This window comes from Dendrobates tinctorius, unplaced genomic scaffold, assembly GCF_039654945.1.
Source record: "Dendrobates tinctorius isolate UK_male_01 unplaced genomic scaffold, ASM3965494v1 ptg000214l, whole genome shotgun sequence".
Taxonomy (NCBI): domain Eukaryota; kingdom Metazoa; phylum Chordata; class Amphibia; order Anura; family Dendrobatidae; genus Dendrobates; species Dendrobates tinctorius.
In genome coordinates, this window is record NW_027361881.1 from 5,457,478 (window position 1) to 5,472,137 (window position 14,660).

The window sequence follows — 14,660 nt, forward strand, 5'->3', positions numbered from 1 at the left end:
TCAGGGAAGAGGAAGTGCGACTGGCCGTTGATGGGCTTCGGCCTAAGAAATCTCCAGGTCCGGATTGCTTAACATCCGAGTTTTATAAGACCTTCAGGGACTCCTTGGTCACCCTCTTGACTAAGGTGTTTAACGAGTTTCTCTCCTCGGGAACTCTTTCCCGGTCAATGAGGCAGTCAGCCCTGATTATCCTGTCAAAGGGTAAGGACTCGCCCCGTATTGAGAATTGGCATCCCATAGCACTTCTCAATACGGACCGGAAGATTCTGGCAAAGGTACTGTTCAAACGGCTGGTGAAGTTTGCACCCCGACTCCTTTCGGGGACCCAGCATTGCTCTGTTCCAGGCCGCAGCACTTTTAGTGCAGTACTCGGTGTCCGGGAGGCAGTGGAGCAGGGTAGGGCGTGTCACTGGAAGGGGTATTTGCTGTCTTTAGACCAGGCGAAGGCTTTTGATCGGGTGAATCATGAGTACCTCTGGTCTGTCATTCTGAGGTGTGGTCTGCCTGGGGGGGTTTGTGAATTGGCTAAAGATCTTGTATGCGGGGGCAGAGACCTTCCCGCTCATGAATGTTTGGTCTGGCCGCCCTTTTGAGGTTGGGTCTGGGGTCCGCCAGGGCTGTCCGTTGAGCCCGCTGTTATACGTGTTCGCGATAGATCCCCTTTTAAGGAGGATTAAGAGCAGGCCGTTGGCGGGAGTCAGGATGGACCAGGCGGCCCCAGAAGCCACTCTGAGGGTGGTAGCGTATGCCGATGACGTCTCCCTTTTTGTGTCCTCGGGTGAGGAGGTGGAGTGGGTCATGTCTGAGGTTGGTCGCTACTCGGAGGCTTCTGGGTCCAGAATTAATCAGGAAAAGTGAGAGTCTCTGGCTGGGAGGGGGGAGACCCTAGTTTTGGTCTCCCGGACACTCTTCCAGAGCCCCAGGCATCGGCAAAAATTCTAGGCATCGAATTTGGCCCGGGGGGACTACCCTCAGCAAAATTGGGAGGGCAGACTTAAGATCGCCGCCCAGAAGGTGGACCAATGGAAGGGTTGGTCTTTGACCCTGAGGGAAAGGGTTAGCCTGGTTAAGGGTTTTTTGCTTCCCTTGTTAATATACCTGGGCAGTGTTTGCATGTAGTCAGAGCCGCTCTGGACACGGGTCTACAGCCTGTTTTTCCAGATGTTATGGGGAAATAGGCTGAACCTAGTCAGGCAAGAGGTCACATATCACACAAGGAGACTAGGAGGGTTGGGTATGGTCAACCCAGTGGTGTTTTTAGTAAACACTTTTGTCAAGACTAACATTGCCAACCTCTGGTCAGAGAGGGCTCCTCCGTGGGTATTCTCCTGCAGGGGATGGCTTCTGCCCTTCTTCCAGGAATGGGAGACAGGAGAGCAAGTGAAGGACCTACGCACACCGCATGGACATCTCCCGGCTTACGCTACCCCGGTTCTGAAGGTAATCCGGCGGTGGGGTCTGGGAATGTGGGAGATCAGGACCATGTCGAGGAAATTCCTTGACAGGAGGGTCCTGTTGACCCATTTCCAGAAGCCTCTGGTGCTCAAGATTGCCCAAGTCGGGATCTGGAGGGCGGGCTGAGGTTATTGAAGTCTACACAGGTCCCCTTGAAGTTTTGGGACTTGGCTTGACGCTGCTTCCATGGGAAACTGTATGTAAGGGGCAACCTGAAGAGTAGGAACTTCGTAGATCGGGGTTGTCCCCGTGAGGAGTGTTGCGACACGCTGGAAAGCATGGAGCACTTCCTCCTTCAGTCAGGGGTTTACAACAGGGTGGGTGCTTCCATAGGCTGGCCTCGGCTGGCACACCTTTACTGTGCGGACTGGGCGTATGGGGAATTCAGATCCCTGGAAGGCCGAGATCGGGGCACTTTATTTCTAGTCAGTTTAGTCGTCAGGTTTTACACGTGGAACGCACGGTGCTTAGTGTCAACTCGGCAGAAAATCCTCCCCCGGGACGAGGTTGTTAGGAGCATTCTGGGTGGCCTGGTGAAGGTGCGCTCTCTGGAGTATGACAGGCTGGGTGCAGCGAGGGCCTCTCTTCTCTGGAGAGCGTTCTCATTTAATGTACCTTAGATAAGCAGGTAAGTGGTAGGGACAGGTAGATGGCTTCAGTAGGGACAGGTAGATAGTTAGGGGCAGGACAGGAACAGCCGAGGGACAGTTAGGTAGGCATGTGGTGAGTTAGGTAGGGCAGTAGGGGCAGGCAGGGAGAGACAGGGAAAGGTAGATAAATAGGGGCAGATGTCTAGACAGGTAGGGACGGCCGGTAGAGTAAGGATTGTTAGGATAGAAGCCTGTCATCTCCGGCTTCCTGGTGGCGGGCTGGGGGCTTTTCACCATCAGATTTATGTTTTGCAGAAGTGAATTACTGATATAGGGCTTACAGGCGCCAATCCTGGCTCCGGGTAAGTGCTGTGATATAGAGAGTGATGTAGCATTGTATTGTAGGGTGATGATCCTGTGGCTTACAGGGTTAATGCACCGGTCTTGTAAGCAGGAGGTCATGAGGTCCTCGGTGAGCTTATTTTTGTATTGTGTGGGGTTTTTAGTGGTGGGAGGGGGTTGGTGGTGGGTTTGTTATAGTTGTATTTGCTGTGTAAAAAAAAAAAAGATTTAAAAAAATTAAAACAAACAAAAATATATAAAAAGGAAAAAAAAAATAAAAAGTGTGATTTATGGTTTCGATAGATGTGTTTTCAGCCAGGTGGCTTTTATGTTTGTTTTTGGGCGATGGACCAGGGGTTTCTTTGTCAGGTTTGGTGTGAAGTGTGTGTGTGCGCATGTAATAATAGAATGCCTCTTCTCTCCTTGGGTGAGGTAACCTGGGGAGGAGGAGGTCTGGAGGAATCAAAAAGACGAGTAAAGTACAGAAAACAGCATAAGAGAGAAAGATGATGGAGGAAGCTTCTCTGAGAAAGAAGAAGACAGAGATTGATTTTTGTTTGTTTTGGGGGGGTTGCTTTGGCTGGGGGCAGTTATGCTGGACTCGGACTTTGCTTTGGACAGGGGGGGTAATGGACTCAGACGGTTGCTTTTGCTGGGTTTTGATTTTTGCTATTTATTGATTGTAAGTTTTGTATTTTTATAATAAAAGAGTTCACTACATACAGATTTATACAGCCACCACTAGAGGGAGCTCACTACCTACAGATTTATACAGCCACCACTAGAGGGAGCTCACTACCTACAGATTTATACAGTCACCACTAGAGGGAGCTCATTACCTACAGATTTATACAGTCATCACTAGAGGGAGCTCATTACCTACAGATTTATACAGTCATCACTAGAGGGAGCTCACTACATACAGATTTATACAGTCATCACTAGAGGGAGCTCACTACATACAGATTTATACAGTCATCACTAGAGGGAGCTCACTATATACAGATTTATACAGCCACCACTAGAGGGAGCTCACTGCATACAGATTCATACAGTCACCACTAGAAGGAGCTCACTACATACAGATTTATACAGTCATCACTAGAGGGAGCTCACTACATACAGATTTATACAGTCATCACTAGAGGGAGCTCACTACATACAGATTTATACAGTCATCACTAGAGGGAGCTCACTACAGATTTATACAGTCACCACTAGAGGGAGCTCACTACATACAGATTTATACAGTCATCACTAGAGGGAGCTCACTACATACAGATTTATACAGTCACCACTAGAGGGAGCTCACTACCTACAGATTTATACAGTCACCACTAGAGGGAGCTCACTACATACAGATTTATACAGTCACCACTAGAGGGAGCTCACTACCTACAGATTTATACAGCCACCACTAGAGGGAGCTCACTACCTACAGATTTATACAGTCACCACTAGAGGGAGCTCATTACCTACAGATTTATACAGTCATCACTAGAGGGAGCTCATTACCTACAGATTTATACAGTCATCACTAGAGGGAGCTCACTACATACAGATTTATACAGTCATCACTAGAGGGAGCTCACTACATACAGATTTATACAGTCATCACTAGAGGGAGCTCACTACATGCAGATTTATACAGTCATCACTAGAGGGAGCTCACTACATACAGATTTATACAGTCATCACTAGAGGGAGCTCACTACATACAGATTTATACAGTCATCATTAGAGGGAGCTCGCTACATACAGATTTATACAGTCATCACTAGAGGGAGCTCACTACATACAGATTTATAAAGCCACTACTAGAGGGAGCTCACTACATGCAGATTTATACAGTCATCACTAGAGGGAGCTCACTACATACAGATTTATACAGCCACCACTAGAGGGAGCTCACTACATACAGATTTATACAGTCATCTCTAGAGGGAGCTCACTACATGCAGATTTATACAGTCATCTCTAGAGGGAGCTCACTACATACAGATTCATACAGCCACTAAAGGGAGCTCACTACATACAATAAATGTCCTATCCTTTGCAAGTCCCTGCTGTTGTATTGGTGGGGGTCCGGCCCCCTCACTTATCAGCTGTTGGTGACTGTGGTGAGGGCTGGTGTAAACATTGAATGTAATACTCTGATTAAAGAGAATGGACCTCATCACCCAAAATCATTCATTGATCTAACGCGTGATGAAAAATCCTAGTCCGGACCAATAGAGTTTTGCTGTGAGGTGGCAGCGGCTTCCTGCAGTCTGATCACCAGGACCCTCATGTTCCTATATATTGTGCCTGGTACTGTTGGGTCCATGTGTGGTGTGTGGAGGTGCGGGCCGCGCTGGTGTTTTAGTGTAAAGCATTGAATGGAGCTGAAGTGCAGGACTCCGCTCGGCCGGTGACCTTCCCCAATCTGCAGGTTTATAGTGTGAGCCGCAAGGGAATAATGGCGCTATATAAGCGCGTACCATAAGATGATGAGTGAGCGGCGGCTGCAGGTGGTTATTATCACGGTGATGGGGGAGTATCTGACCCCCGCTGCTGGAGTCACTCCCGGAGGGGAGTAATATTCGGTAAGTATCACCCTTGATCTCGCCCCTCCAGAGCCAGCACTGCCCTGATCTGTGTGGGAGGAGCCCGTGTGCACCGCAGAGATTCGTTGGCACGGCCGAGCATCGTGGGCACAACCGAGCTTCATTGGCACCGCAGAGTGTCATGGGCACGCGCCGAGCTTCATTGGCACCGCAGAGTGTCATGGGCACGCGCCGAGCTTCATGGGCACGCGCCGAGCTTCATGGGCACGCGCTGAGCTTCATGAGCACCGCAGAGTGTCATGGGCATGCGCTGAGCTTCATTGGCACCGCAGAGTGTCATGGGCACGCGCCGAGCTTCATGAGCACGCACTGAGCTTCATTGGCACCGCAGAGTGTCATGGGCACGCGCCGAGCTTCATTGGCACCGCAGAGTGTCATGGGCACGCGCCGAGCTTCACTGGCACAGCAGAGCTTCATGGGCACCGGTCCTGGCACATTTTATTGTCCCGGAGGATTTATCGGGGTCCGGTGAGAGCGTGGTGTCCTCAATGAACCCAGTCTGATAAATACAGGAGACCGACCATTGCTGGGAGTTGTAGTTCCACCAAAATTGAAGATTCTATCAAAAAATATATTTGAGCAGCTGCGCAGTACAACTCCCATCATCCTCCATGATGACGCATATCATCGCGTTGTCTTACCGAGGCGGCTGCTCGCTTGTTGTATTCATTTCCTGAGGGATTTCCCAGCTGCACGGACGCCGCGCAGGTGATGAATGCGGTGATGTACAGGACAAAGGCCGCCGCGTGGTAGATGAACACCTGCGGGCGAGAAGAACACGTCAGATCCCCCAACCGATGGCGACCGGGTCCGCGGGGGCCGTCTTACATAAGGCCCCTCCCCTTTGACACTGTGAGGAGAGACATGTGCAGGACGGTCTCCTCACTTCTATGGGGGATACAGCAGCCCTGCAGTGTCCGTGTCTCCCATAGAAGTGAACGGACCCCTCTCCTTACTGAGAGGACAGACCGCGATAGCGGACGATCAGCACTCACCGTCAGAGGCCACGGAACAAAATGGATCCGCTTGTGCAGCTGCAGGAAGAACAAGATGAAGAGGACGAGGGTGAGCAGCCAGAAGAAGATGGCCACGAACAAGACCCAGCCGAACGCCGCCACGTGGTAGTGCTTGGTGTCTGCGATCAGCGCCCAGACGATGAGACCAACGACCTGCAAGAAAGCGACCGTCAGCCACGGCCCGCCCCACCGTCAGCCACGGCCCGCCCCACCGTCAGCCACGGCCCGCCCCACCGTCAGCCACGGCCCGCCCCACCGTCAGCCACGGCCCGCCCCATCGTCACCCGGTAGGGCTGCATGGGAAAGAAAATCTTCATGTAATGCGTCAGTCTGAATCACAGATCACGTGCTCCAGTCACCTCCAGAGCTGCAATCACACACACCAGTCACCTCCAGAGCGGCAACCGTGTGCACCAGTCACCTCCAGAGCTGCAATCACACGCACCAGTCACCTCCAGAGCTGCAACCGCTTGCTCCAGTCACCTTCAGAGCTGCAACCGCGTGCTCCAGTCACCTCCGGAGCTGCCATTACATGCACCAGTCACCTTCACAGCTGCAATCACATGTAGCAGTCACCTCCTGAGCTGCAGACACGTGCTCCAGTCACCTCCAGACCTGCAATCACATGCACCAGTCACCTTCACAGCTGCGATTGTGTGTTCTGGTCACCTCCACAGCTGCAATCACTGCACCAGTCACCTCCAGACCTGCAATCACGTGCACCATTCACCTCCAGAGCTGCAAACGTGTGCACCAGTCACCTCCAAAGCTGCAATCACACGCACCAGTCACCTGAAGAGCTGCCATTACATTCCCCAGTCACCTCCAGAGCTGCAATCAGTGCTCCAGTCACCTCCACAGCTGCAACTCCATGCTCTAGTCACCTCCAAAGCTGCAATCAGGGCCGCCATCCGGGCATTCTTACCCTCACTGGTGTGTGGCCCCCGAGAGCTGAAGGGCCCGGGGTCAGAGCGCTCTGTGTGTAGGGAGCAGGAGGCGGAGTCACTAGGACAGACAGCCGGGAGAGCCAGTGCTGAGGCAGGGCGGGGCTTCCCACCAGCCAATCCCTGCTTAGCGCGGGATTCTCCTCAGTGTTCTTCTCAGTCAGGAGCGGCCCCGGGTGAGGAGTGTGACTGAGCCTGTGTGACGTGTACGGACGGTGTGAGGAGGCTCCAGCCCTGCAGCAGGCTGTGTGCTCAGAGACAGCGGCGGCCATATACTATCACTGAGGACCCTGTGTGTCAGCTGTAGACCCTGATAAGCAGCGGCGTAACTACAAAGTTATGGGCTCCCCCCAATGCCAAAATACACGCACATCCGTACACACGGCTCCGCTCCGTACACCTCGTACACACGGCTCCTCTCCGTACACCTCGTACACACACGGCTCCGCTCCGTACACCTCGTACACACACGGCTCCGCTCCGTACACCTCGTACACACACGGCTCCGCTCCGTACACCTCGTACACACACGGCTCCGCTCCGTACACCTCATACACACACGGCTCCGCTCCGTACACCTCGTACACACGGCTCCTCTCCGTACACCTCGTACACACACGGCTCCGCTCCGTACACCTCGTACACACACGGCTCCGCTCCGTACACCTCGTACACACACGGCTCCGCTCCGTACACCTCGTACACACGCGGCTCCGCTCCGTACACCTCGTACACACGCGGCTCCGCTCCGTACACCTCGTACACACGCGGCTCCGCTCCGTACACCTCGTACACACGCGGCTCCGCTCCCCACACCTCGTACACACGCGGCTCCGCTCCCCACACCTCGTACACACACGGCTCCGCTCCCCACACCTCGTACACACGGCTCCGCTCCCCACACCTCGTACACACGGCTCCGCTCCGTACACCTCGTACACACACGGCTCCGCTCCGTACACCTCGTACACACACGGCTCCGCTCCGTACACCTCGTACACACGGCTCCTCTCCGTACACCTCGTACACACACGGCTCCGCTCCGTACACCTCGTACACACACGGCTCCGCTCCGTACACCTCGTACACACACGGCTCCGCTCCGTACACCTCGTACACACACGGCTCCGCTCCGTACACCTCATACACACACGGCTCCGCTCCGTACACCTCGTACACACGGCTCCTCTCCGTACACCTCGTACACACACGGCTCCGCTCCGTACACCTCGTACACACACGGCTCCGCTCCGTACACCTCGTACACACGCGGCTCCGCTCCGTACACCTCGTACACACGCGGCTCCGCTCCGTACACCTCGTACACACGCGGCTCCGCTCCGTACACCTCGTACACACGCGGCTCCGCTCCGTACACCTCGTACACACGCGGCTCCGCTCCCCACACCTCGTACACACGCGGCTCCGCTCCCCACACCTCGTACACACACGGCTCCGCTCCCCACACCTCGTACACACGGCTCCGCTCCCCACACCTCGTACACACGGCTCCGCTCCGTACACCTCGTACACACACGGCTCCGCTCCGTACACCTCGTACACACACGGCTCCGCTCCGTACACCTCGTACACACGGCTCCGCTCCCCACACCTCGTACACACACGGCTCCTCTCCGTACACCTCGTACACACGGCTCCGCTCCGTACACCTCGTACACACGCGGCTCCGCTCCCCACACCTCGTACACACGCGGCTCCGCTCCCCACACCTCGTACACACACGGCTCCGCTCCCCACACCTCGTACACACACGGCTCCGCTCCCCACACCTCGTACACACACGGCTCCGCTCCGTACACCTCGTACACCCGCGGCTCCTCTCCGTACACCTCGTACACCCGCGGCTCCTCTCCGTACACCTCGTACACCCGCGGCTCCTCTCCGTACACCTCGTACACCCGCGGCTCCTCTCCGTACACCTCGTACACCCGCGGCTCCTCTCCGTACACCTCGTACACGCGGCTCCGCTCCCCACACCTCGTACACACGCGACTCCGCTCCCCACACCTCGTACACACGCGACTCCGCTCCCCACACCTCGTACACACGCGGCTCCGCTCCCCACACCTCGTACACCCGCGGCTCCGCTCCGTACACCTCGTACACCCGCGGCTCCTCTCCGTACACCTCGTACACCCGCGGCTCCTCTCCGTACACCTCGTACACACACGGCTCCGCTCCGTACGCCTCGTACACACACGGCTCCGCTCCCCACACCTCGTACACACACGGCTCCGCTCCGTACGCCTCGTACACACACGGCTCCTCTCCGTACGCCTCGTACACCCGCGGCTCCTCTCCGTACGCCTCGTACACACACGGCTCCGCTCCGTACGCCTCGTACACACACGGCTCCGCTCCGTACGCCTCGTACACACACGGCTCCGCTCCGTACGCCTCGTACACACACGGCTCCGCTCCGTACGCCTCGTACACACACGGCTCCGCTCCGTACGCCTCGTACACACACGGCTCCGCTCCGTACGCCTCGTACACACACGGCTCCGCTCCGTACACCTCGTACACACACGGCTCCGCTCCGTACACCTCGTACACACACGGCTCCGCTCCGTACACCTCGTACACACACGGCTCCGCTCCGTACACCTCGTACACACACGGCTCCGCTCCGTACACCTCGTACACACACGGCTCCGCTCCGTACACCTCGTACACACACGGCTCCGCTCCGTACACCTCGTACACACACGGCTCCGCTCCGTACACCTCGTACACACACGGCTCCGCTCCGTACACCTCGTACACACACGGCTCCGCTCCGTACACCTCGTACACACACGGCTCCGCTCCGTACACCTCGTACACACACGGCTCCGCTCCGTACACCTCGTACACACACGGCTCCGCTCCGTACACCTCGTACACACACGGCTCCGCTCCGTACACCTCATACACGCCGCTCCGCTCCCCACACCTCGTACACACACGGCTCCGCTCCGTACACCTCATACACACACGGCTCCTTACACCTCGTACACACACGGCTCCGCTCCGTACACCTCGTACACACACGGCTCCGCTCCGTACACCTCGTACACACACGGCTCCGCTCCGTACACCTCGTACACACACGGCTCCGCTCCGTACACCTCGTACACACACGGCTCCGCTCCGTACACCTCGTACACACACGGCTCCGCTCCGTACACCTCGTACACACACGGCTCCGCTCCGTACACCTCGTACACACACGGCTCCGCTCCGTACACCTCGTACACACGCGGCTCCGCTCCGTACACCTCGTACACACGCGGCTCCGCTCCGTACACCTCGTACACACGCGGCTCCGCTCCCCACACCTCGTACACACGCGGCTCCGCTCCCCACACCTCGTACACACACGGCTCCGCTCCCCACACCTCGTACACACGGCTCCGCTCCCCACACCTCGTACACACGGCTCCGCTCCGTACACCTCGTACACACACGGCTCCGCTCCGTACACCTCGTACACACACGGCTCCGCTCCGTACACCTCGTACACACGGCTCCGCTCCCCACACCTCGTACACACACGGCTCCTCTCCGTACACCTCGTACACACGGCTCCGCTCCGTACACCTCGTACACACGCGGCTCCGCTCCGTACACCTCGTACACACGCGGCTCCGCTCCCCACACCTCGTACACACACGGCTCCGCTCCCCACACCTCGTACACACACGGCTCCGCTCCCCACACCTCGTACACACACGGCTCCGCTCCGTACACCTCGTACACACACGGCTCCGCTCCGTACACCTCGTACACACACGGCTCCGCTCCGTACACCTCGTACACACACGGCTCCGCTCCGTACACCTCGTACACACACGGCTCCGCTCCGTACACCTCGTACACACACGGCTCCGCTCCGTACACCTCGTACACACACGGCTCCGCTCCGTACACCTCGTACACACACGGCTCCGCTCCGTACACCTCGTACACACACGGCTCCGCTCCGTACACCTCGTACACGCCGCTCCGCTCCCCACACCTCGTACACACACGGCTCCGCTCCGTACACCTCATACACACACGGCTCCTTACACCTCGTACACACACGGCTCCGCTCCGTACACCTCGTACACACACGGCTCCGCTCCGTACACCTCGTACACACACGGCTCCGCTCCGTACACCTCGTACACACACGGCTCCGCTCCGTACACCTCGTACACACACGGCTCCGCTCCGTACACCTCGTACACACACGGCTCCGCTCCGTACACCTCGTACACACACGGCTCCGCTCCGTACACCTCGTACACACACGGCTCCGCTCCGTACACCTCGTACACACACGGCTCCGCTCCGTACACCTCATACACGCCGCTCCGCTCCCCACACCTCGTACACACACGGCTCCGCTCCGTACACCTCATACACACACGGCTCCGTACGCCTCGTACACACACGGCTCCGCTCCCCACACCTCGTACACACACGGCTCCACTCCGTACACCTCGTACACACACGGCTCCGCTCCCCACACCTCGTACACACACGGCTCCGCTCCGTACACCTCATACACACACGGCTCCGCTCCCCACGCCTCGTACACACACGGCTCCGCTCCCCACACCTCGTACACACACGGCTCCGCTCCCCACACCTCGTACACACACGGCTCCGCTCCCCACGCCTCGTACACACACGGCTCCGCTCCGTACGCCTCGTACACACACGGCTCCGCTCCCCACGCCTCGTACACACACGGCTCCGCTCCCCACACCTCGTACACACACGGCTCCGCTCCCCACACCTCGTACACACGCGGCTCCGCTCCCCACACCTCGTACACACGCGGCTCCGCTCCCCACACCTCGTACACACGCGGCTCCGCTCCCCACACCTCGTACGCCCCCGCGGCTGCGCTTCCTAAACACCTCGTACGCCCGCGGCTGCGCTCCCTAAACACCTCGTACGCCCGCGGCTCCGCTCCCTAAACACCTCGTACGCCCGCGGCTCCGCTCCCTAAACACCTCGTACACCCGCGGCTCCGCTCCCTAAACACCTCGTACACCCGCGGCTCCGCTCCCTAAACACCTCGTACACCCGCGGCTCCGCTCCCTAAACACCTCGTACACCCGCGGCTCCGCTCCCTAAACACCTCGTACACCCGCGGCTCCGCTCCCTAAACACCTCGTACACCCGCGGCTCCGCTCCCCACACCTCGTACACACACGGCTCCGCTCCCCACACGTCGTACACACACGGCTCCGCTCCGTACGCCTCATACACACACGGCTCCGCTCCGTACGCCTCGTACACACACGGCTCCGCTCCCCACACCTCATACACACACGGCTCCGCTCCCCACACCTCATACACACACGGCTCCGCTCCGTACGCCTCGTACACACACTGCTCCGCTCCCCACGCCTCGTACACACACGGCTCCGCTCCCCACACCTCGTACACACACGGCTCCGCTCCCCACACCTCGTACACACACGGCTCCGCTCCCCACACCTCGTACACACACGGCTCCGCTCCCCACACCTCGTACACACGCGGCTCCGCTCCCCACACCTCGTACACACGCGGCTCCGCTCCCCACACCTCGTACGCCCGCGGCTGCGCTCCCCACACCTCGTACGCCCGCGGCTGCGCTCCCTAAACACCTCGTACGCCCGCGGCTGCGCTCCCTAAACACCTCGTACGCCCGCGGCTGCGCTCCCTAAACACCTCGTACGCCCGCGGCTGCGCTCCCTAAACACCTCGTACGCCCGCGGCTGCGCTCCCTAAACACCTCGTACGCCCGCGGCTGCGCTCCCTAAACACCTCGTACGCCCGCGGCTCCGCTCCCTAAACACCTCGTACGCCCGCGGCTCCGCTCCCTAAACACCTCGTACGCCCGCGGCTCCGCTCCCTAAACACCTCGTACGCCCGCGGCTCCGCTCCCTAAACACCTCGTACGCCCGCGGCTCCGCTCCCTAAACACCTCGTACGCCCGCGGCTCCGCTCCCTAAACACCTCGTACGCCCGCGGCTCCGCTCCCTAAACACCTCGTACGCCCGCGGCTCCGCTCCCTAAACACCTCGTACGCCCGCGGCTCCGCTCCCTAAACACCTCGTAAACACGCGGCTCCGCTCCCTAAACACCTCGTACACCATCGGCTCCGCTCCCCACACCTCGTGCACCTGCGGCTCCGCTCCGTACACCCGCGGCTCGGTTCCGTACACATGCAGCTCCGCTCCCTACACCTCGTACACACGCAGCTCCGCTCCCCACATCTCGTACACACACGGCTCCACTCCGTACACCTCGTACACACGCGACTCCGCTCCGTACACCTCGTACACACAGGGCTCCCTACACCTCGTACTCACGCGGCTCCGCTCCCTACACCTCGTACTCACGCGGCTCCGCTCCCTACACCTCGTACACCCGCGGCTTTGCTCCCTACACCTCGTACACCCGCGGCTCGGCTCCGAGTTGTACGGAGCGCACACACACGGCTCTACTCACTACACACCATACGCCTCATACACACACGGCTCTGCTACATCCACCCTGTAAACCCCTCCTGACCCCACACAGAAACTTACCCTCATCCAGCCAGCACCACTACAACAAGGTCGGCAGAGTCCTGAAACATGAGGCTCCACCCCTCCTGTGACCTCATCACAGGTCCTGTGTGCAGCCATCGCACACAGCCACTCAAAACATGGAGCTGCACAGCCAATGAGCGGCTGCAGCTCTGCGATCAGGCCCCTAAATACTCCGGGCCCGTTGCAGCTGTGACCCATGCGATCGCGGTAGTCCCGCCCCTGCTGAAAAGAGCACAGTGTGTGTGGCCACCCCTCACCTCCTGCAGAGAAGAAGGGTAAGAGCACAGTGTGTGCGGCCACCCCTCACCCCCTGCAGAGAAGGGTAACAGCACAGTGTGTGCAGCCACCCCTCACCCCCTGCAGAGAAGGATAAGAGCACAGTGTGTGCGGCCACCCCTCACCTCCTGCAGAGAAGAAGACTGCTGAGCACAATCTGACCCCTGACGGGACACGGCGGACCACCAACTGGAAGCGGCAGACCCCTGACGGGAAGCGGCAGACCTCCGACAGGACACAGTAGACACCTCATTCTCACAGGTGGCATTTACTCTCCAAACTGCTCTGGCAACTTCAGTCTTCTGAATGGGGCTGCGGTGTCCTGTCAGGGGGAAGATGGGGCTCAGCATATCTGAGAGCTGGTGTTCGGCGCAATGTTATACTATGGGGCAGCGCAGATCTGTGATTTTTCTCTACAGACCAAAATTTACCTGTGGAAAAATAATCTGCAGCCGCTGCGAGTGGCTCTGGAATTCAGATCATACACACCCACTGAAATCTATGGATGCGTGTGATACATCGGCCTGCACTCAGCTGTCATCTGAGCGCAGTCCGACATCCACGGCTTCAGACAATGGAGAAGATGGAGAAATTACGTTCTCTTCTCAATGTGCTCCGATTCTTCAACCAAGAGACTCGGATCACACTAAGATGACGCTTGGATGAGAGTTTGAGCAGAGTGTCATTATCATATGGGCTCATATTTGTGAGAAATATGGACGAGTGCAACCCGATGAAAAATCACATAGCACACCAACCAATGTTATTCAATGGGTGACATCTCTGTGATTTTTTTTCTTAGCTGAAATCGGACTGAGAAAAAAATTGCAGCATGTTGCGGTGCCAATGC

The 14,660-nt window shown here is 57.7% G+C and overlaps 1 protein-coding gene across 3 annotated transcripts in view; it reads right to left on the reverse strand.

Moving 5' to 3' along the window:
- The window catches only part of PLLP (plasmolipin), a 38,795-nt gene that overhangs the window by 9,637 nt on the left and 14,498 nt on the right, over positions 1 to 14,660 (reverse strand). The window contains exons 1-3 of one of the 3 annotated variants that reach the window (XM_073554962.1): positions 6,935 to 7,240; positions 5,989 to 6,162; positions 5,635 to 5,754 (exon numbers count right to left, since the gene is read on the reverse strand). In XM_073554962.1, coding sequence (XP_073411063.1) covers positions 5,635 to 5,754; positions 5,989 to 6,162; positions 6,935 to 7,225 — 585 coding nt within the window. In that variant the 5' untranslated portion in view covers positions 7,226 to 7,240. Of the gene's footprint in view, positions 1 to 5,634; positions 5,755 to 5,988; positions 6,163 to 6,893; positions 7,241 to 14,660 lie in introns of those variants that run through there. The other 2 variants (XM_073554964.1, XM_073554963.1) reach the window with 2 other exon arrangements.